General features: G+C 39.4%; 2 protein-coding genes across 4 annotated transcripts in view; both read right to left on the reverse strand.

Annotated features, from left to right (window-relative positions):
- Positions 1-1328, reverse strand: part of prdm2b (PR domain containing 2, with ZNF domain b) — a 15405-nt gene extending 14077 nt beyond the window's left edge. Inside the window, exon 1 of the mRNA XM_026167614.2 lies at positions 1206-1328. The gene's annotated coding sequence lies outside the window, so the exon portion shown is untranslated. The remainder of the gene's footprint in view (positions 1-1205) is intronic.
- Positions 1329-9463: 8135 nt separating this feature from the next.
- Positions 9464-24166, reverse strand: part of foxj3 (forkhead box J3) — a 99105-nt gene continuing 84402 nt past the window's right edge. For 2 of the 3 annotated variants that reach the window (XM_026167616.2, XM_026167617.2), the window contains 6 exons: positions 22163-22337; positions 19831-20334; positions 18390-18491; positions 17645-17836; positions 15682-15783; positions 9464-15538 (listed from right to left, as the gene is read on the reverse strand). In XM_026167616.2, the coding sequence (XP_026023401.1) occupies positions 15426-15538; positions 15682-15783; positions 17645-17836; positions 18390-18491; positions 19831-20334; positions 22163-22337 (1188 nt within the window). In that variant the 3' untranslated portion in view covers positions 9464-15425. The remainder of the gene's footprint in view (positions 15539-15681; positions 15784-17644; positions 17837-18389; positions 18492-19830; positions 20335-22162; positions 22338-24166) is intronic. The other variant, XM_026167618.2, reaches the window with a different exon arrangement.

The following is a 24166-nucleotide window of genomic DNA, read 5'->3' on the forward strand; positions in this document are numbered from 1 at the left end:
CAGTCAGTGTGCAACTGAGGCAAAAAAAGAAAGAAAAAACACCCATGAAGAGGCAAAAATCAGAGATTGTTTACTTGTATGTGTGTAATATTATTCCTTTTCAGTTTAATAATGTAGCTCTCAGGTTTAATCATCAGTGCCATTTGTTATTTCCACCCCTCCAAGTTTCTTCTTCAGCACAATCTGGTGCACTTCCGTTCATTTAGTAAGCATCATCTTAGTTCACTTAGAGCCTTGCAGGCAGCAGCTCTTTAACGCCTTTAGTATCAGTGGGCAGAAACTGTCACAATCATGCATACGCTGTGCAAGTTAACAGAAACTTTTCAAATTACACTCATAAAAAGTAAAAGATATTGAGGAAAAAAGCCAAAATAATCTTTTGCTTGTTGGCTTTAGAGGTGTTTTTTTCCTGTCTATTAACTAATCGCGGAATTAACTTTCAGCTTAGCAAATTAATCCTGCAACTATTTCCATAACAGGCACATACTGAGCTTTAAGTCTCTCGCTTTGTATCCCAACTGGCAGAAAAGCCATTTGTTAGGGACAGCAATAAGCAGCTGACCCATGTGTGGCTCTGTGGACCAGGCATACGCATTATTACACTCAATGCAATAAAGAGATATAAAACCCGAGCGGTTCACTAGCAGATATTTTGACCTTAACGACTGTAACGTGACAAAATGATGAGGCAGTGGCAGATAAATGGCATATCTGAGACAATAAACCTCACTGTCTCCACTTGAGGCACTCGAGCTTGAGCTATTGATGCCCCTTTAAAATAAAGGCTAAAATGCTTAACTTTTTATTGGCCAGTCGGTGTAGATTGATTATATATTTTTTCTTTTACTACCACCGGCGTTCCTGGAGTTGTGATCAGACATGTTTAAATCCCCCCTAGCTGAAGTTCAAGCAACAAACAGCAAGAGATTTTAAATTGGGGTGTGTGCGTAGAGCGCATTTTAAAGCGTTTTCTCTCAGATCGTCAAAGAAAAGAAAAGTTGATCCAAGCAAACAAAACTGACTGGAAGCCTTACACTAAAGCGCCTGAAAGATGCAGTTTATTGTTACCCTTGTAGGCAAACCGTCCGCTCTCCTTATTCTTCCCGATGCTAGCCGGGAGTAAGGTGGTTGGAGCGGTTTTTCTCCCTCAATATTTCCTGTCGTAAGGTGTTTGTTGGGTTTAGGATACTCATACGCGCACTTACCTGCTTTATTTCACCGGGAACTTGTGATTTTTGTGCTCTACCTGCTGTCAATCTGTTGAAAATGGTGGATGGAGGGCTTGAGTCGAAAGCCTTTTCAGTGACTCGAATCGCGGTGTAGTGGAGTTGGGAGAGGCAGCCTCTCAGACCCGTGCTCACACACACAGCGATGGGGCAAATATAATTCTCAAGTCAGCCTGCGAGGAAGGAGGGGGGTGTTTTGGTTTTCTTTCTTTCTTTTTCTTTTTTTTTGTGGACGACCAGAGCAAGGCTCTCTTGCGAGCAGTGGTCCAAGTCCTGTCCACACTGCAGCCTAACATGAAACCATGCCAATTAAGTACCTTGCCTAGATTCATCTGTGAGCATAATGGGCCTGTAGGCTGGTACCATCTGTGCAACCATGAATAGCAGAGAGGAACTCAATAAAAGCAGTGGAAATGCAGGCAGAAGGGTGTCAATGCGTCCTCTGTTTTTATGTATTTTTAATTTTAAGTAACTGAGCTGTTGCTTCCTTGTTGCCATATCTCTATTGCAGTTATTCTAAATCTAATAGGGCAGTATTTTAGAATTTAAATAATATACGTCATTTCAAAATGAGGGAGGTACATGGGGGGAAATGGGATTTAGTGTTTCCAAAAGCACAAGCACGTGTTGGTTAATTTATTTTGTTAAATTATTAAGTTTATTAAGATTTTATTTTTAACAGAATAATGTAGAAACAAGTTCAAATGAGAGCCGAGTGAAAACTTTTTCAGTAAAAGTAGACTTAATCAGAATCAGAATACGTTATTAATCCCTCAGGAAATTATGTATTGTGTGTGTATGTATTATGTATGTTAATTGAGGAAGCAAGGCCTTACAATAGCTGGTTTCATCAACATCTGTATGAATATACATATCATTTTATATTGCATGATTCAGTCAGTCAGTCTGATTAAGTAAAATACAAGACAACCTTTTTTTTTTTTTAGATCATTTAACACCTTATAGTCAAAGCGCTAGATCACCATAATGCTAAATTAATAATGAAAAAAAAGGGGCTGGGTGGGGGGTAAACAGCTAAAGCAAGCAACACAGTTTCATTTGTTGGACTTCCTGTTGGGCTGTAGTGTAACCTCACAGATATAGTAAGTGTACTGGTTCCTTTGGAGCAAATTGGGTAGACGTGACATTTCTCACTACTAACAGGAAGTGCCTGTGGCCACTAGAGGCTGCTGCGATACCACATACTGGTTGTCCATGTGGACGCTCCTGTACAAGCCTGCAGATCTGTGAACTGTGACTGTAGGAGATGGAACTGGGCTGGGGTCAGAGCAGCACTTTAAATTATAAGTACTGGCTGAGTTGTAACACTTGTGATCAGATGTGTAGGAAAATTTACCACCTCTCTCTGCACAGTGTAGATGCACAGCTTCTTAAGGTATGACCTTGTGCCCTTAGTGCACATAATTGCAATGCTTTTACTTGATCACTCAGTTCACCTCAGGACACTCAGCCAGAGTTTCTATTTTAACTGCACTTCCTCTTCCACCAATTTCATCTAGTTTAAAATATCTCAGAAATGCCGTTAGACAAGAGGAGTCACACTGTGAATCACCCAGGTCCTCACTTCACCTGCTTCTTCACCGGTGGTGACCGTGCGTTACGCAGATGTGCTGATTCATGTCTTCACCTCCACTACCCCACGGACACCTCCTGCACCACCCCGGTTCCCATGTCCACCATGTTGACAGCTGTTGCAGCTCCTCCTGCTTTTTATGACATCTTTCAGTCACCTCGTCCATCATCCTCCAGTGTTCTTGAACAAATCCTGCCAGATTTAATTAACTTTAAAAACAGAAGCATTTACCTTTAAAACAAGCTGAGGAAGCTGTCACTTTGCCAACGCTAAGGGGAAATATAATTACTGACAAAGAACTGGATAAACTGTCACTTTCAGTTTATTGTAAGTAATCAGTCTACGAGGGCAGATATCTTAGACTGGATTTCAAAGAGACAACTGCAGCTATGGAGCATAAATGATGACAGTAACAAATAAATGACGAAAGACATTTTAGTTATGTTGATTTCTCACATTGCAGCAGACAGAACATGTAATTAGAAACATCTGGATGGCATCCAGTCATTTCAAAGGTTTTGGGAGTTTTAGTTAAAGTGCAAGACAGCATAACAAGAGCAAATTTTGACACCTGATACAGACATAGCTAAGGTTTTTAAAAAGAAATAATAAACCACCGGATAGGAAAATATTAAAATATATACCTGATGCTTTGTTTGATGTTTGTTTCTATGATTTCTTCCTCTTCATAGCTGTCAGATCCTTTCATGGATGCACATAAAGTCACGTGAAAGTGGTGCTTGGATCAGAGTATGTGCATGACGGGATAAGCGGAACATTTGGTGATTAGAGGTGTTTTTAACACCACGTGAAAGAAAATATCCAGGATACCTGCAGCAAAAATAAATAAATAAATAAAATAAAAATGTAATAACTCCCAGTCAAATGGCTTATTCAGCTTTCAACTTTAACTACAATGATTAATTAAAAATATTTAGAAAACCTTATCAAATGCTTCCATTTACCCACACTCCTACATAATCCTGAAATAGCCAAATATTTATTACAGTTTATTCTCTCCTGTTCAATCAATGATCTCTGCTTATAATAACCAACAGCTAAACTTTGACAGAATCAGTAACTGAAAGACTACTGAAGCACAGTTTAGTTGTATTTCACATTAGTATTTCTATGAGCCAACGATGTCTGCAACATGCACTGTGGAGAGTGGAAGAGAAGTCCCCAGTGCATGATGGGAAGTCCCCTAGCAACCTGAATCCACAGGAAAGAAGGCAGGGATAGCTCAGTAGGTAGAGTGGTGGCCCCATGATTGGAAGGTCAGGGGTTCGATTCCCCTGAACAGCTACCCTGAGGTACCCCTGAGCAAGGTACCGTACCCTACACACTGCTCCCCGGGCACCCAATGGCTGCCCACTGCTTCACTGAGTGAATGGGTTATATGCAGAGAGGAATTTCCCTACGGGGATCAATAAAGTACACCTTCTTTCTTTCACATTTCAGAGGAAAATATTCTATTTTTTTGCTCATGTGCATTCATTGCACAGCTATAGCTGCATTATAAATTATAGTTTATTGAAATGTATAATTACGGCATTAAATATTATGATTTTTAAGGTTTAACCCTTTCTCCCATAAAGATGACATTTGATGACCTTCCCTAAGTTTTGAGAGCTCTGTAAAGTTGTGGTTTGATGACCATTACAATAGTTTCCAGATTTTTCTAAGGGTAGCTGCATAGGGGATAGACCACAGTCACTATCCCCCTAATGCAAACCCAGTCATTTTGTTCTATAGGCAGGTCTGAAATATGACAGCAAGCAGTCAGTTTAAACTACCCAACACCTTTTATGAAGTCATATAATTATAGATAATCCCTATTTCCACCAACCAGAAAAAATGGTGCAAACGCATTAATGCATTGTTCTACTATTGTTATTTTTTATACTTCAGTTATATTTTGCTGATCATAGCTCCGCATATTCACTTAGCTGAAAAATAAATGAGGTTCAGGTTTATTTATCCTCTCAAGGTGCTTTATTCTTTAAAATAACGAACAAAGCACAGGCTAAAACATGCACAGTGGGTAATGGAAGAGAAGTCCCCAGTGCATGATGGGAAGTCCCCTAGCAACCTGAATCCACAGGAAAGAAACATCTTTTGGGATAATATGGCACTTGCAGGTCTTTAATTGGGGCCTAATCATTCAGGAGTCAGGACTTTGTATGCGAGGAGGAGAAGTAAGATTTTTGGGGTGTTAACAAGGAGCCAATGAAGAGAAGTTAATCAGAGAGAAATGTGATGGGTTTTTTCTACCACTGAAAGCTTTTCAGCCATTAGAACAATCTCAGTGTTCAGCCAGAGGTAACGACTGCATGGACTCGTTTCTTCAGCATCACTCTGAGAAAGGAAGTTTGCTATTTTGAGACTGTTATGCAGATAAACGATACATCCTGGTCAAAGTGACTCCAAGCTGTACCCGAGGCCAAGGTGTTACCTGCACCATGTTTCTCAAGAATTTAATCTGAATTTAGAAACAGGCCTATGAGTCATACCTGTAACTCTTTGTCTCAATTTTATTGATAGATAAATATGAATAATATAATAGAGAGTCATCTGCTGTTTGGCAGTGTACATGTCTGAAGTGTTGTTTTATTGTGTGGAAGTGTGTGTGCTGTTGGCTGAATTGTTAATCGAGGCAGGTTTTTTACTTGATTTATGGGCCGGCTGAGGTCAGTTTCCAAACTGAATGCATATTATTGCTTTTTTATTATTCATAGGTAGATAATACCTAAAGCAACACTTGCCTTTTCCTGCCCGAGATTCTGTTGACTCACAATCTACCTGTTATGTAACATCAAACACAGGTTTGCCCTCACTAACCGACAACTGTAATAAGAGCAGGAGAGAACTGAAAAATAACATGCAGCACCAGGGATTTCTTTTAAGAGTATTTTGCATTTACATAACTTTATGCATTCAGTATTTTTCAGAGAGGTAGATTCTAAGGTGGCTTTGAAATGTTTTCACATCATGGCTCTGTGAGTCTGTTCAGAGCTTTAAGTGACCACCACGGGAAGTTAGTGATGGGATTTCCGGCTCTTTTTAGAGAACTGGCTCTTTCGGCTCGGCTCACTAAAAAGAGCCGGCTCTTTCGTATCCGAACCGGCTCTTCAGGTTGTTTTGTTGCTTTAATTAATTTATTATTAACAATAATATGAAATTATGCACAAAAGGAATTACTAATGTAAAAAAAAGTGGTTTTATTTATGTATGTTTATATATAAATATATACGGTGGCCCCTAGAGACAAAACACATACAAACTCCAAAGCACATTTCTAGCGTTAACTGAACTTCCAAAACAGAGCTACCTAGATCATTTAAATTACACATTCGAAAGCATATGTGTATTGTTTGTGTATTTATACACAAGCACTCATATATATTCAAATAATTTTTAAAAAAAAGTTCATTTACCTGTTATTACCACACACCAAATCCGGTCGTTGGTACTTGCTGGCTTGTGTAGCCACTAGGTAACAAAAGCTCAACACTGCGCCCAGCATCCTGGACCACTTCTGTTGTCTTTTGTACGTGTTTTGGAGTTTGTACGTGCTTTGTCTGTAGGGGCCACCATAAATATACTTTTATTTATTTACTCCACATAAAATGTAATATATAAATCATATAATACAAAAACCAACTAGTTACAGTTCAGCTTTTAACTATTTAAATTTTCAGCTTTTTTTTGTGAAACAACACAAAACACTGCAAACCACAACACAATTAAATATAAATTAAAATATGAAAACAAAAAGAAAATGCACATTCTCTGTCATATGGACCTGCATGAATAAACTTTCTGAAAAAACCCATGGCTCGCAATAAAGACCCGGCTCTAAGAGCCATTTCGTTCGCGACCGACACATCACTAACGGGAAGACAGTTCAGAGCAAAGATGTCTGGCTCATGTGTTACATTTATATGAACATTTGGGCACAGAGTCAACAGCAGGAGGGGAAACTTTGAACATGAACCTACTCGAGCCAGAAAAATGATCCTATAAAGGTGTGGCATATACTGTGTGAGCCCTATAGGATAATGTGAAGTATCACACTGCATGTAGACTACATGGAGGGCTGCGTGCTTAAAGCCAAAGCTCTTGAGATTTGATCACATGAACTATATCACAGCTCAAAAACATACATAATGTATTTTTTTTTTAATAATCAGCTCTGTTAAAAAGCAATTTCTAAGCAATCTACAACTTACCTCTGCTTGAACAAATATTTACAACATGTTGTTGGTGTCTTTTCCCTTTCCACGGCAGAGAAAGAACAACACTCATACATCCTTTTACCTGGCTATGAAATTTATTTTTAAGATATTAAAAATACACTGTAACATAAAAACATGGGTGATTTTGTAAGTAATGTAGCCATCTTTGTGAATAGAGTTAAAAGTTGTAAATGCTGATGCCTTTAATAGTCATATACTTTGGAATGTTAGGAGTGTTGTTTATATGAAAATGTAAAACCACACAGAAATTGAAATGTTTAGGTTGAATAGATTCATTTGATAATTTTCAATTAAAATATTGTAAATGTTAATTTTTTGTTGTGTTTAGACTTTGATTGTTGTGGACATGTTACGTGGTTTCCAGCGTTGGTGAGAACAGTGATAAACCTTTGATGTCAGAACCATGAAATAACTGAAAATTCAAAAAAAAAAATTGAAAATAAAGTGGGTTCTTTTTTCCTTTAACATTTTTTAAATGAAATAAATAGTAATTTCCATATATGAGTTTTAATTTTCATCATAAATGTAATTGTGCATTTTAGTTACATTTTCAGTGGGGATCACACTGTTGATGCAGAAGTCCCAAAACCTTACAAAAACTCACATATCAAATATGATATATTAATCATTACGCGATTAATTCAATTCAATTTTATTTATATAACGCCAAATCACAAACAGAGTCATCTCAGGGTACCTAATATCATAAAGACTTGCAATGATGAGAAACTGCAACAATTTTCTTTTTTAAATCAAACTGAAATTAATTAGTGAATATGACAAAAAAAAATCTGAAGTACACAGAAAAGTTACGTAGTTTAAGCTTTTGCTAGTTTGGTGAAAAATGTATTGTAGCGTGTGTGATGAGGCATTGATGGACGTATCTATTGAGACTCTGGAGGTGTAAAAGACTGAGCCAACTGCTTTCAGTGTTTTTATTGTAATACCTATATGCCTCTGACATGTCCTACCTAAAATAATAATAATAATTTTTAAAAAAAGACTAAAACTGAACACTGAAACTAATAAAAATTAAACATTTTGAGAAGATAAAAAAATAAACAGAAACAAGAAAATCCACACTGTATGCTAACTGAAACCAAACTAAAAAAATTAAAGTCAAGACAAAATAAAAATTAAAAAAACTAATTAGAAAATGCAAAACTGCAATAACTCTGGAATACACCAGCACACCTATAAAGGTCTGTTACAAGTAGACAAATGAAAATTGTGGAAAAGGTGACGTCTTGTCACAGTTGATGAAGAGAGCAAATTGAATTTAGGCTACAAATACAGAAAAATGTAAATATTTTGTACAGCTTTTTTTTTTGTTTTTAATTCTAGGTATTCCCATAAATTTTGATGTAAAGATGTATCATCCTTTAAAACGTCCTTGATGTGAAGTAGAGTTCGAAAAATGATAAATCTTTGATGGGCAATGAGCATACCCTACCCTTCACATTTAGACCACATTAAACCAATGGCCTCTTTACACTGACAGTTCTGCTCTGGGAGTGTAAAGAAGTTTCTGTGTGTCTGCAAGTTGCTCTCATCTACATTTCTTTTATCATAGCTTATGCACTGCTCATAAAATTAATCCTCACAGTATAAAACACCAAGTCAGGTCAACTTCATGGATATCAGTGCATCCAGGTAGGAAGCATAAACCAATCCGAATGCAGTTCACCTGCTTCGGTGCAAAACAAAAGTGATGACAGTAGTGTGACATGGTGGTGCAGTGTGTAGCAGAAGGTTTCTTGTTTGAACCCTAGGTGGAGATTTATGGAGTTTGCATGTCCTTGCTGAGGGTGTGTGGTTCCTCCAGGTGCTCCTGCTTTCGACCCCCCAAAAACGCATGTTAGGTCGTGGTGGTGATCGAAATGAGCCTGGCAGTGTATAGAATAAAACACTGTATGAACATGTGGCTAAAATGTTGCTGTGAGTGTTCATTGAGACTACAGATATATATATATAAACGCAGGTGTGTTACTGATGCACTAGTTAGGCAACAGCAAGACAACAGAATGACTTTACAGGTGGCCCCGGGAGATCTTTGCTCTCCGTGGTCTGATTGAGACTTCTGCACATAACATGACGATAGTTCAGCTCTCATGATGCACTGAGTGTTTCTTCCTGTTAAAGGGGAGTTTTTTTTCTTCCCATTGTCACCATTTGGTCAAATGGGCTTACTGATGTTGTCAATTGGCGCTATATAATTGAAACTGACTGAACTTGTATCACTTGGGACACAAGTGATACAAGTTGCTCAAATTATGTGGCAAGTAAAACAAATGTCTTCAGATTATTTATTGTAAATAAAAAGAACTCATCTCCTACGGGCTTTAAGATTTCAGAAAAAGCTCAAACAGCACATTATTCCACAGTGAAGTTACCATATTTTATTTCTTTAAGTGCCATTCATGCATATTGGGGAAGGGGGTGGGGGTGGGCGGTGGTATCGACAATTCTAATAACACTTGAGTTATTTTACAGCACTAAACGAATACAAAGAGTAGCTGTGTCACCTCATCGGACAACAAAAGTAATAAACCGTGCAATAAACAAAAACGAAGACAAATATAGGAGGGAAAAAATTACAAGAAATGACAGAGACAAAATCAAAAAAACGGAAAAATAAAAACACAAACCAAATATATATTATCAACACTGAAACACTGAATGTAGAACCATAGTACAAGTAAAAGGTAGTGTCACACAAAAAGCCAACGCATTTTTTTTATCACATATATACAATATAGATATATACATACTGTCACCCTCTGATTGGACAATAACAAAATACTCTATTCTTCTCCCTTCCTCATTCATGGATAAGACCCACCCTCTGCCTTGATACCCCACCCCCAAGAGGGGAAAAAAAAAAAAAAAGGGATGGGGGGGATGATTGAAGACATATATGTACAAGCACAACAACACCAGCACTGAATAAAACAGGCCCCAATCAGCAGTAGATGTTGGCAGTTCTCTCCCATTTTGTAACAAGACTTTTTTTTCCCATTATCTTTCCCCCCCAATAATAATAATAATAATAATAATAATCTCTCTGGCAGGTACATGTCCAGCGGTATTTAAAAACTTAAATCATCATCTTGGGAAAAAAAAAAAAAAAAGGAACTTAAACTCCCACAAGCGAACACACTCACTCAGACATAATGTAAAACTGATTGTGATCCAGTCATTGTCAACACCGTTTTCTTTTCCCTTTCATCCGCTCGATCAAATCTTCTGCTTTTCCTGCCGGATGATGTGCTTTTATAGTACTATACGCGTTCACCGTCTTCGCCTGGAAGAAACGAAACACTCCATTTTCACTCCAACCAACGGCTCGCTGGATGTTCTCCATTTCAGGCCCTTAAGATCATCGAAGAACAAACACGATTCTCCTTTTTTGTTTTTATTTTGTTGCTGCTGTCTTCGGTTGCAGTCCTTTGGCCCACACTCACCCAAAAGAGTCATGAACTGGTTAACTCAGGTGGCTTAAGCGTCCTGTCTGAGTCCTAATTTTGAAAATTCCCGGCAGTTGAATAAAGCGATCCTCCACAATCAGCAGACATTTGATAAACAAAGGGAGAAAAGGAACATGGCAAGAATGATGCAAAAGTATACAGGTGTGTGACTGGCAGGGGACAAAAAAACAAAACAAAATAAAAGCTGAAATTAAAAAAACAACAACAATTTAAAAATAAAAATCAATGGCAGTATTATTAGTTCAAAGAAAAGAACTCAAGTTCTTCTGCACAGTGCAGCTCTGGTCAGTTTAATAGAAGGTCTACAGTATAAAACCAGGCTGGTAATAGATTCAAAAAACAAAACAAAAACACACCTATGTATTCAGAAGCATGGCTTTCCACCATCCAATTTGGGGGGGAAAAAAGAAGAAAAAAAAAAAAGAGACTTGAAAGTGCCTTTTTACACAATAAGAAAAAACATTTCGCAATATCATAAAATCATAAAAAAGAATCCATGATTGTCTTCCAAGTATAAAATCAAAACTATGCCTACTACTGCAGTCTTTGTTGCTTAACTGTCTTGAAGAAATCGTTTGAAATTCTGGGATAGTTTGACATCTCTTCCACTTTCTAGCTGGGTTTGATGAGAATATTACGCGTCCATATGGTAAATATGATGCCAGAGTGCAGGATTTATACGGTGGCCCTGAGAGGTCAAACACACTGCAACTTAAGAAAACCGGCACAAAGAAAAATCTTGAAATCTCAAAACACAGCGCAAACGCTTTTAGGGAGAAAATAATGTGAAGGATCAGCAGCAGAAGTGACAGAAACCAAAACAGGCCGAATGCACCGAGACGTGTTTAAAAGCGGAGGATTCATCGGTGTTGTGAGGGAGAAAAGGATGCAGCTAATGTGTCACGTGACTCATTATAGGATTCTCTTCCACAGACCTTTAGTGTCAGAAGGCCTTCCTCCTTGAGCCTGGTTCAGCTGGAGGTTACTTCCTGTTAAAAGGGAGTTTTGCCTTCCCAATGTTCCCAAGTCATTGCTCATTGAGGGGGTTGTATGATTGTTGGGGTCTTAATCCATATTATTGTAGGGTCTTTACCTTACAATATAAAGCACCTTAAGGCGACTGTTGCTGTGTGGCGCTTATATATATATATATATATATATATATATATATATATATATATATATATATATATATATATATATATATATATATATATATATATATATATATATATATATATATATATAAAACTGATGTGAATTCAATTAATATCGTAGATACACGTTTACTCTTAGCCGTCTACTGTCAGCTTGTCACTGCTGCAGCTGTTCCGTCACATTACTATGTCCCAAAAACACTTCCACTGCGTTTTGTGAGTTGTTTTTTTTGGTAATCTTTTGTGGCATTTTTCTATTATAGTTGTGTTTTGTGTGCTTTAGCAGCGTTTTTCTATTTGCTGGCATTTCTAAAATTGCAGTGCCTTTGACCACAGCAAACTATGAAAAAAAAAGTAGTGCAACAAATCTTTCATTAGCAATGAATGATGTCGCAAAACCCAGAAGGAGACAGAAAGTTGTGAAACGTTTCTAAAAAAGATGTTGGACAAGAAGTAACAAAATTTCTTTTGGTGCAAAACAACTGTAATAATTATCTGAACTCCATAAACTGGGAATATGTACAAAAATGCAAAAAGATTGTGTTAACCAGCATTTCTGTGTCTCGGTAGCTTCATATTTACCATATTTAATTAAGGTTGGTATCAATTTCAACTTCCCAAAATATAGTGTCATAGATGTACAGAGGACAAAAATAATCCTGTTCATTGTTTCTAGATGTCAGGAAGACTAAAAGTGAAATGATGGATAGGTGAATGAATGACTGAACTAATATGAATGATTACTCGATCCACATGGTTCTTTGCAGCTTCAATCAGATGAGTAAACAAAAAGTGTGCAAAGAACTTGAAAACAACAAAAAAAAACCAAAATAAAAAAACATAGTGTCTCTAAAGTTCAGCGCCTGTCTGATTAAGGAGCCACTTGTTACAGGACACAGTGGACAGGTTTCCAGAACCACCGATTTCCCTGTTCTGTGCTTCAGAAACCCTTTTCCAAGAAAAAGTCTAAGTCAAATCTAGTCTTTAAGCACTGTGTGCATCTGCTTTGTGCTCATAGATAGCATAGAGATGATTGCAGTAATCAATCATAGCCCTAAAATTACAATAAAACCAAACATACACACACACATACACACACACATACACACTCTATAACCAGCACACATATATACTGTACGTCCTGTATGAGTCACATTTCTCATTCGGTTATGATTGTATAGTAGCAAAATCTCTATTTAAAAAAAAAAAAAACCTGTGGGCAGTTTAAAGAAAAAAATTAATATCCTCCCAAAAAATTTAAACATCAGAAGTGACAATGAAGCAGGAAAAAAAAAAAGAAAAAAAAAGAAAACGCCATGTCTGCTCTGCTGATCAGATTTGTTTCTCTTTGAGAAGGCAGTGTTACGTTTCAATTGTTTGTTTTTCAAAATACAATTTACTTTAATAACCTGTTTCAAGTCAGCAAGAATTGAAAGTGTTACTATTTGGATTCTCTACAGTTTACTTGTTACTACAGCAAAACATTTAATCTATGGTTTGGACTAATTCTTTAATTTAGGAAATATGCTTATTGCCAGAATTAGACTCTTATGTGTGTGCAGTAAATATGAGCCCACTTCCAGCAGCTTAAGATTAAGGTGCCAGTTACACAAGCTTACAGACCAGTTAACAACCCCATAGAAACCACTGGTCACTATGGAAAAATGTGCATTCCACAACCAGTTGGTGAGTAATTTCTCGAGGTTGTTGGCGGTCGCCTGGTGAAACCAGTTGCAAAGAGGGTGCTCCGCCAAAAACCACCAAAAAGCATTGCTGTGGTTGTTATCAGATTGCCGTGGTCGCCCGTAGTTTGCATGGAAGACGCCAACAAACAAGTTGAGAGCCTTTGCGGTATCTGTGAACACTCAGAAATTGTGCCTTACAGACCCAACAAACATATTTCAAAAGACTTTTACTATGAAAGCAAATGGTCTTCATTTCTGGTTTCCATCGCACACTTAGTGAGTACTTGGCGTCTTCCGTGCAAAAAGCAGGCGATCACGGCTGGTGATAAAAGCAATCACAAGCAGGTTTTCTGCACAGCACAGCACTCATATTTGTGGCTGATTTCCCCTAGCAAAAATGTATTTTTCCTTAGTGACTGGTGGTTACCAGGGAGTTTCCGACCGGTCTTTAGGCTTGTGCGACTGCAGCCCAGCTCTCTCCAAAAGAAAAAAACTGATCTGCCAGTCGCTCATTATCAGGACATAACCCTCGATCACAACCTGATAAGAGAGAAAAAACTCACACTCAATCTGAGCAAATAGCAAAAATTTCAAGGTAATAAAGTGATGATGATAGCGCGACCGATTTAGTACCTTTGAAACTGGACTAATATTTTCCTTGTATTCCCTTACATTAAGGTAACAATGCACTCAATTAACTCTCAGGAAGAAAATTAACAATTAAATCCTCCACAGTAGAAGTGTTTCGTTTAAAGACTTCAGCTTATGTCTTGTTTACAAAATATAAGTAATGGACATTTCAGTCCCCCCCCCCCCTATGTTTTTTTTTTTTAACTGAACAGGACACTTTAGAGTTCACACATCTTAAACATTACTGTATGCAGCTCCTTGTTTGACCAACATGCAAATATTGTTACCGTTAATGTTCAGTAATAAGTTGGCCTGAAAGCTGCTGTTCAAACTTTAAGCCTAAAACTTGTTTAATGAGAATGGAAGAGCCAAATATGAACAAACATGATGCAAACGGAGAGCTTAAATCAACTCTGGGCTGAATGAATTTTAAAATGACTAATATCTGACTTCTCTCTGCTATCATCTTCCACTCATTCATTCATCTTGAAGTGCTTAGGACAGAGAAATAAAGAAAGACAGTTGCTGTACTCCCATAACTCGTCTAATGCAGTGAGACTGATCACATTGGCTGGCTTTAAAAAACAAAACAAACAAACAAAAACATAAAAAAAAAATAAAATAAAAAAAATCACGACACTTTCCGTGATCTCCCTCTTGTTTTCTATTCTGGTTTGTTTAACATCAAGCCTGGTTACACATTTAAAACCCTGTGTTTGTTTGTTTTTTGTAAACCTATCTTTAACCACTGATTCAGCCACAGCGGGACAACTTTCTCCGAAAAGTGACCAACAAACACCATGACATCACTCACAGCGACGGCTTGTGTTTCATTTTAAAAAAGAAAAGGAGAAGAAGAAAATAACAATTTAAAAAGAAAAAATAAAGAGAGAAACTCATCCAAGAGGCAGCTGAGGCCAAGGTCAACACGAGAAGAATTACAAGCTGAACACGCCGCTCAAATCACATAACGGTTACGGAGCAGGAGGCTGGAGGAGGGGAGGAGGGAGGGGGGAGGGGGCTCGGACTTTGGAAGGCCGCTCGCTAGGGACGGGGAGAGGGCTGGCTGAGGAACACGTGGTTCAGACGTGAATGTGTTCAACTTGCTTCTACACAAGTTTGTAAGCAATCACTTTAAAATGTCCGACTAAATATGATTGTCTTCAAAGTAACATTTTCTAGTTATGTTTTGCTTTTATTTTTTTGTTTTTGTTTTAAACTGTCAGGACTCTGAAGTCTGAATTCTGCGTCTCTCCACCAAAGCTTCTCAAATGTTCTTCTGCAGTCCACCCACATTGGCCTCCTCCACCTGCGGCCTTTTCAGCTCAGCCTGGCTTCCATCTCCTCCCTTCGCTCCTGTGTATTTGCGAGAAGCAGTTTTAGCAGCTAGACAATGGAGTCCCAATCAAAATCATCCTGGATATCGTCAGCTTGCATGCGATGCATCTGGAAGTTTCTGGCAGGTATCATGTGCTGCTGGTTCATCTGTGCATGGTGTCCTGGAGAGCAAGAGCAGAGGAAGTGTTCGTTTGTGCTTAAAAAACAAAAAAGAAACAAACAAAACCCAAAACATTCAAACTGAGGTAAGAAAACTGTTATGAAGAATAATTTCATCCATGCTTCTGCTGTGGCTATATGTCACCTGTCATAGTGGGTCCTGCACTGCTCATAGGGGGCATGTGGGGATATGCTGGAGGAACCATCATGGACATACTTTGTCTGGAGTCCATGTACAGGTTTCCTGCTGAGAAAAATGGAAACTTTAATTAAAAGATCTTTTAAACCAGATGGAAAACACCTTTGCTGACAAATAACCTTTGTTTTATCTTCTTATCTGTTCAGGCCACTAAAATTAGTCATATAAAATAAGGAGAGAATGAACACTGAGTGGACACAGGCACCAAAATGTGCATGTTTGCCACTCAGGACCTATTATTTTGAAAATCCTCAGTAGCCACTTTCAAAATGTTCCAGTTTGGCCACCATTTCCGTTTTAGGAAACAGTCATTTTACCACAACATTTAAATTGTGGGTAAATTTCAGGAACTTTGACAATAAATAATTAAAATTTACAACTTAAAACTTTATCAGAGCTTCTTTGTTTCAAGTAAAACTACATTTTAAACTACACAGCATTGTGCAGGTAGGTTGAGGAATTACTGTTTTACTCCTCTGATAGCACTATGAGGAACACAAATCAAGCTTACACACATGTTCAATAAAGAAGATCTGTATTCACTCATCTGCCTGATTTTCCTGAGTGTTTCCTACTCTATTCTTTAGGTCATTTCCTCCTTCCCAATACTCCAATCATTTTCTTTTCTGCGCTCTGAACCAATCAGTTGGTTCAAAATCCATTCAGTTTTTTTTATAGAGTTCCTAAAGACACTTTATATTGTAAGGTAAAGTCCATACAATAAAAGACCAAAAGCCCAAACAATTGAAGGACCCCCTTTGAGCAAGCACTTGACGATATTGGGAAGAAAGAACTCCCATTTAACAGGAAGAAACAGGGAAAGACAGCCATCTGCTGCCATCGACCAGTTAAATCTCAGTGTTCGTCTGTCATTCTTCCTTTCAGACTCTTTCATGATACCCGCCTCAGCCTGGTCATTCAAAGCCCCATCCAAGCCTCCCATCCCAGTTTCTATCCATGCTGGGACTCATTTCTGCTCATCGGAGTCTAATCGCCAAATAGCTTATTAATCAAAATGTATATATCTCAATAAATCATCAATTCTTCCAGACAATCTCTCCTTATTCAACTAAGTCTAGACATTTAGGATTGATACAGTGACAATTTATTCCATGCATGAAGACTTCTTCACCCCTGGCTAACCTCGCTCATCCTGGCACAGTGTCTTTTTTTAACAGGCTAACACGGGGAAACATAACCATTTATCATTAGACCAGCAGCCACTTTAAAATCACCAATTAAACTGACAAGCGTGTCCTCTGACAGGTACAAACACAGAACCTTCTTACTGTGAGACATCTGATGCACCACTGTGCAGCCAAGCTGCTTGCTATTATTATTATTATTGCTATTATTATCATCGTTATTATTATAACTCATGCAACTAAATGTAACTACACTATAAAGTTCATAAGGTTGGGTAGTGTTCGCACTCTCCTAGTTTAGTGCCAGTGTTGGTACTTTTATCCATTTGTGAATTATTTCCTCTCTAAGGTCAAGTTATATTTATTATTGGTGTAGAAACCAGTGCTTCATAGCTAACAAATCTATATTTGTCCTTAAAGACAGGCAAACTGTTTGTGAGATTGACTTGGAAGGAGGAAAAAATCTTCCAGATAAACAATTGTTAATGTGCAACGGCAAAAAGACTTCCTCATGAAAGCTGATGTTTAAGCAATTAAGCATTCATATACTGTATAATGAAATACAAACTAAACTAATCAAGGAAAAGGGTCAAAATATAATTGGATGAATCTTTCATTACACAGATTACTGGATTTCCAATCAAAGGAAACATACAGATTACTCTTTTTGAGTCGATAGTCATTTCAGACCCACAAACATGCACATTTACACGACAACAATGATCTCTGATTAGGGCTGAAAGGTTAAGAATCAGCTGTTTAACCTGCGTTGAGGTGCTGGCTGGGTTTGTTGGTGTGCATGGAGCCATGGCAAACGGGAGGCTGCACTTCCCCCTGTGGCTGGATCACACCAGTGCGGGCAAAAAACTGGTTGATGGATGAGCAGAGGTCTGCGATTTGGGTGGGTTCCAGAGACCAGTTGTTCAACTCTGCTTGTCTCATGCTCTCTCTCAGTCCTTGGGAAGATAAAACATACATTTTAGCACACGAGAAGCAGGTGGTGCTGGACTTAACTGACTTAAAATAAAATTTTGTGACAATGAAATGTGTGAAACCGCTCCAGTTGACTTTCCACAGAATATAAATTTTAGTAAATGACAAACTAATTTACAAACAAGTAGCAAAAACTTTGCTGCAATATATATTCATTATGTCAGTAACCTTCAGTGGGTGATATTTAAAAACATCCTACCTTGCAATCCTAGACTGTAATTGGATAAACTGACCTGCTGAGCTTGGTGTTTTGGTAATTAAACTTGAAGGCAGTGTTATTTAATTGAAGAGCTCAGTTTAATTAAACTGGTAATCAACTCCACAGAGTCAACATTTGAGCACTCAATCAAAAGCTGGGGCATTACTGTACTGTCAGCTTCTAGCTTTAAATCTTCTGACTGCATACATGTTAGACAGGAGGTAAATCTGACAGCAAAAGGTTTTTATAAATTCTTCACTTATCAAATTTAATAACTGCAAATGGATTGAGATCTACTTGTAGTGACCAAACCGCACCTTGGTAAGGTGAAAGGTCGACATCAGCCCAGTTATAGCTGCTAGCAATACGACAGCTTTCTTTCAGTGCATCCAGATTTGGGTACCAGTCAGACAGTAAACCTGCAACACACACAGCATACTATGTGTAACATTACAAGGTAAGAGATCAAAGTCATGTGATTTTGGTTCCAATGCCAAGTTCACGCCAGGGACAAATACAGTTTCAGTCATAATTGTAGAAGCACTTGCTCTGGCAGAACGTGTCTGCCTCCCCTTCTGGTTCAAATGGAGTTTCCCCCTCACCGAGTAGGGCCAGTTGCAACCCATTTAATATGGACCCATGTGGTATGAGGACTGAAATCTCTGTCTGTACATGACACATTTTAGTGCTCATCTGTTGTAGTTTTATCCAGCTAAGAGGAATTTAAACCTCAAATGTGAGGTAACAGTTACAACTGTACATTTTGGGGACTGAGCCGTTTTCACACATGAACTCTGGACAGTATCGGAAGAACGAGATTTGAGCAGCTGTCTGAGTACACATAAGGAGAGTCTCATTGTTTGGTTTAGGACAGGGTGTGGCCTGGGTAAAGGCTACAGTGAGGGAGCACACATGATGACCCTCTTGCTCAGGATTTTCAGGATAACTACTCCCTCCGGGCTCACAGCGATATTGTAATAAAGAGATAGCAGGTTAAAAACTATTTAATGTCTGGGGTGTAGGTTAAGCTCACAGGGTTGAGCATGTGATCAGTTTGCTAAAAGGTTAATGCAGAAGCCCAGGTTTGCATCTGCCCCGTAGCCATTTTTTACCTTTCTCCCAGTTTTCCTGTTTTCTCTCCACTACGCTCCAAAAATACATACAAAAAAGATCATTTAATGTCTGATCAGACTGCATTGGACATTTGCAGTCTTAAAAGGAGCTCTGTTGGGTAATGTCGAAAAAAGGTTGAAGGGTGCATTGTGTGAAAACAGCTTTTGTCTGGCGATGGCAAGCCATTATTTCCTGACAACAACAATAATGTCTACACATAAAGGTCAGGTCATTTTAGTCACATTTATGGTTTTGCTGGCAGTCTTTTTCTGAAAAATGAATAAGAAGTCAATGCCAAATATAAAACCCCCTTTTTTGGGGTGTTAAACAGTTCAGTGCTGTGGTGTGGCCACTAGGAGGTGCCAGGTGACTGGACAGGCTGCAGAAATCAGCGGCTTCAGCACTGCTTTGTTCTCAACAGCACAGATAATAAATCAGGAGATGATTTTAGTCTTCAGCATCTAAAACAATTTCTCAGTGCTTTATTACACACACACAAAAAAAAAGAGAACCGATAAGAAATCCAATTCAGCTGTGAGCACGGTGTCTTTGCTTTACATGTGGTTTGCGTGATGGACAGGATGAAGAGTGAACAACACGAGGCGACGCTGGGTCCACAGACAAGTGACAGACAGAGGGCCTTACCTGTGTTGCAGGCCATTTGTTGCTGGGTAGGATGGGGCTGGTGGGAGAGGCTCTGGTGCTGCTGTCCATGTTGAGAAGGGTGCTGGCTGTGCTGTGTGTGTTGAGAGGGGTGTGGCGTGTGTTGCTGCGGGTGCTGGCTGTGGGACTGGTGCTGCGATGGATGCTGCCCGTGCTGGGAGTGCGCAGCATGCTGGGGATGCTGGGAGTGCTGTTGGTGCTGTGGGTGCTGACTGTGTTGGCTGTGCTGAGCGTGTTGGCTGTGTTGGTTGTGAGGGCCCCCGTGCTGCGAGAGGTGCTGCGCATGGGGCGAGCCGTGGCCAGGGTGGGCTTGGGCAGGATGGGACAGGGGAACCTGACCACTGTTGGTGGAGTGGCTGTTAGGGTGGCTGTTAGACTGGTTGTTTGAGAGGCTGTTCTGAGAGCTAATGGTGCCACTGGGGGAGTGCTGATAGGAGCAGGAGGTGTGGGTCTGCTGGGAGGAATCTGCCGGTATGCCCATCAGACCTGAAAAATAAAACATCAATAAAGTAAAGAATTATTAACACAATTAATTTTTAATTGTATTTACAATAAAACAAAGACAATCAGTGCAGGAATAAGGAAAATTATGAAAAATTATTCAACAACTTACTCAATATAATTTGACTTTTTACTTAGGTACTTGTTTCAGTTTCTCACTTTTGAGGATGTGTTGCTTTTATATGTTTCTCATCACCACGTTTAGATTTTGCACCATTTTCTATTACAGCAAAAAGCAATTTGTAGACATTACCCTGGCCCCTGGGAATCACTAAATCTAAAAATAATGGAAAATTAATTTATAATGAAACTATATTTAGCCGTAGCTCCAGCTGCTACTAATTTTCCAAACAAATGCACTCGCATGGTTGCAGGATCGAATGCATTTAAGGCACTTAAGCAGAAACACAAATAAGAGTCGGGAGCCAACACATGTTTAAACATCTACTTCAGGTCATCAGTCTTAGCATCTGACAGTAATGGGACAGGGGCCTCCTGTACTTAAGTAGTGAGACAGGCCAGCTGCCATTTTATCGTGTCAGGGAATGACTCAGCACCAGTTTTGATTCTAAGGTTCGCTGTCTCGAGTTGCCGTCGACACTCTTCTCCAGCTACGCCGTCTTTGACAGATTCATCGTGCTGCTGCGCAGACATGACTGGAGCATGAACATCTGCACACCCAACTGCAATCATCTGAGTGCCGGGGAGTGGTCGTAAGAGGCACTGTCCTTCACAGCTTTGGCACAGTAAACCTATTTCACTGGAGTGCTTTTAGAGCTGACTCCAGCCCTGCACCTCCACAATCGGCACGTAACACTCACTGCAGGGGTGACAAAGGTGCATCTCTTATCGGCACAGAAAGCCCATTGTCCAACGAGGGAAATACAGAAAGCAATTAACGCGGCACCAGAATAATAATGCGAGCTCATTACCTATTATCAAAGCCAGTGAATTAGCTCACTGTCTACAGCGGCAGAGTGTGAAATCCTCTAGCTCGATTATTTACGCTTTTTAATTGCTAGAGCTTGTCTGACTAAGAGATTTCACTTTTATGCACATAAAAAAAGGTTACAACTTTCAACTAATGAAACATAGATGATAGATTAAAGGAGAGGAACTCTTTGAAAACATTAGCATGAAATGCATTTGATTTGTGAAAGTAGGTTATACACAGAAAGCTCAGTCGACTTTGCTCATAACTCGCTTGTCAAGTGCTCCATGTTTATCAGTCAATCAGATTACAAGCAAAACTGCTTTTTGTTCTGCAGGGACTCACAGCCCTTTGGAAAGCTGTGCTCTATCCAACACCGTGTATTATATGATACAAATTCCCCATCATTATGACAAATGAACCTCAAATCCAACAGATTTACTGAGGCCTTAAGCTGCCTGCAACCTCTTCCACTCATCTGATGAAACATACCCTACATGAAAAACTTGACATGTGACAAGATGCAGACAGCATTTGTCTAACGTGAAGAAACGTGTGGAGAATTAAGCCTGCGTCGGTTAATGAAATAGACAGACTCTCAGACTCTGCTTTTGTATATTAAATGAGGTGGTTTTTACATTTTCTCTGGCAGAAGATCGTGAAAATACTCAGTATAGATTTCCACTATAGGCTCGTCAGCCTGTTTGAAAACCTGCTCAATTCTTTGTAAACCTCATTAGTGCCTAAAGACTCTCTATAGCCCCAGCTGTTAAGAACAAACCCGCATTAGGAAAATCGTTCTGAGAATCATCCTGTTCCTTGATGATTGAAGCTTAGGCCCTCTATTAGGTTTCCACTTGATGCTCCCGTGAGCCCACTTACCTTGTTGGCTGAAGGACTGCTCAAAAACAGACTTGTAAAGGCTGCGGAAGGAGGCACTGAGATCTTCAAATTCTGAGAACAAGAGCTGCTTGTCCCTGTCTGGCATGTTATACTGGGACTGGGGAGGCTGCTGGAGGCTCATAGACTGGGACACAGGCTCTGGGTGACTGGTCACCTGGACAAATGAAGAGAGTAACGACAGCAAAGAGTTACAAAAGTGACCAACACTTTGTTTGATGTTTCACTGGTTAAGGTATAAGCTACAGGGATTACTGTAGAGGAGCACCTGTACTTTTCAAAGATACCCACACCATGCTCACCTTATCAAGGAACCGCATCAAATATAAAGCAGTTCTCAAACACATGCATGGTTTAATTGTTCTGAGGAGTGACGGCTACAATGTCTATTTCCGCCTGAAAGGGTGTCAGTCATGTTACATATAAAGAACAATTACGCGAAGCACAACAATCTAGGTCAGTGCTTACCGCCTTGGCTCACACAACATTAAGAGAGCAACTCGAATGGACACAAAGCCAATACTCAGGTGGCTAAGCAAAATGTATTTAAAACAAAATCAATAGCAATACCTTGTACAAATAAGCAGCCATTTTATCCATGTATTTGTGTGGGCAGTCAATGTTATGCACTGCCCCTGGGTGTGAGACGGCAAGCAGCGTCCCCTCCAGCTAAGAATTTATCTATGAGATTCACCACAGCAAGTGCAGCAACACAAAACCATGGTTATTTCACAAAGTAGGACCTGACCTGTTACCACTGTGGGCTAGCACTACAAGAGAGTTCACGTCCAATTTTTGATCATAACATCTTCCTCTTCCAATATGTGGGCACGCTGCTGAAGCGCATGGCTCACAGACTGGCAAGGCTAAGAGTGAAGAGGTGATAATAAAGCCGGAGTGTTTACTGCGAGCTGCTGCTTTGGCTGTGTGTGAGAGTGAGAGAGAGACAGAGAAGAGAGAGCGAGCACATCCATCAGGCTGAGCCGATCGATGCCCAGCGCCTGGAGCACGGAGCGCTCTAGGATGCAGGAGGACCACACCAAAGAGGGGGCATCTCTGGTGGGAGGACATCAGAGGAAGCACTTCTCTTTGTCTGGGTTCCAGGAGTGTGCACATTTTTCTCTGTTTCCCTTAACCCCCTTCCTGATGTTGTACTCCAGCTCATGTCCACCCTGAACCTCGGTCTATTACCGTCTACGGCTGGCTCCTCTGAAGAAAGACTCCAGGGACTTTCTGAGCAGATAAAATATGGGATACAGTACACTTTCTAAGCCTGGCAGTGTTTCATTTTCATTCATTTAGCGACTGTGGCTCTCCTACGGCTTGGAAAAATATGAACACAATGACAATTTATCATTTGGCTGTAAGTGCTTAGTGCTCAAAAAACAACAATTACACCAAATTTATATAAATATCCTGTTACAAATATTCAGTAAGAGCCAGAAACAAACAAAAAAAAAAATCCCACTGTTCTACACTATTGACTCTTTGCAGAACAGCAGGAACAACCTGCCCTGGCACCTTTATTGTTTTTTCTTTGTTCCCATGAACGATGCAGATTAATTGCTGCAAATAAACCTGAGGTCTTTATGGCACCGCTTAGGTCAACCTCAATAAGACGCGGCCCACGTCAAATCTGTATCAAGCCTGACTGGCTCAGGGAGAGGGTAGCAACCCATTCTTTTGTTGCAGGTGTTTGGTGATCAGAAGAAAAATGCATTTCCTGAGACTGTACAGTGCAGGGAATAAAACTGCTGCTGTATTTTTCCAAAGCTCTTTTTTTTTTTTAAAATACACTGCTGCAGGTGAGGGTGTTTCCTCTTGTTTTATGGCTGTTTGAATCAACCAACCCAGGTCTCATTAACTTTTGATGTTTCATGTTTTTTGTTGGGGGTTTTTAGGAGGGGAGGTAGAGCTTGTCTATCTTTAGTGCCTTTCTAAATTAGTCAATGTGAAAGTTAAACTTTGCAATCAAGAGAACATTTA

Source organism: Astatotilapia calliptera, chromosome 5 (genome assembly GCF_964374335.1).
Source record: "Astatotilapia calliptera chromosome 5, fAstCal68.1, whole genome shotgun sequence".
Taxonomy (NCBI): Eukaryota; Metazoa; Chordata; class Actinopteri; order Cichliformes; family Cichlidae; genus Astatotilapia; species Astatotilapia calliptera.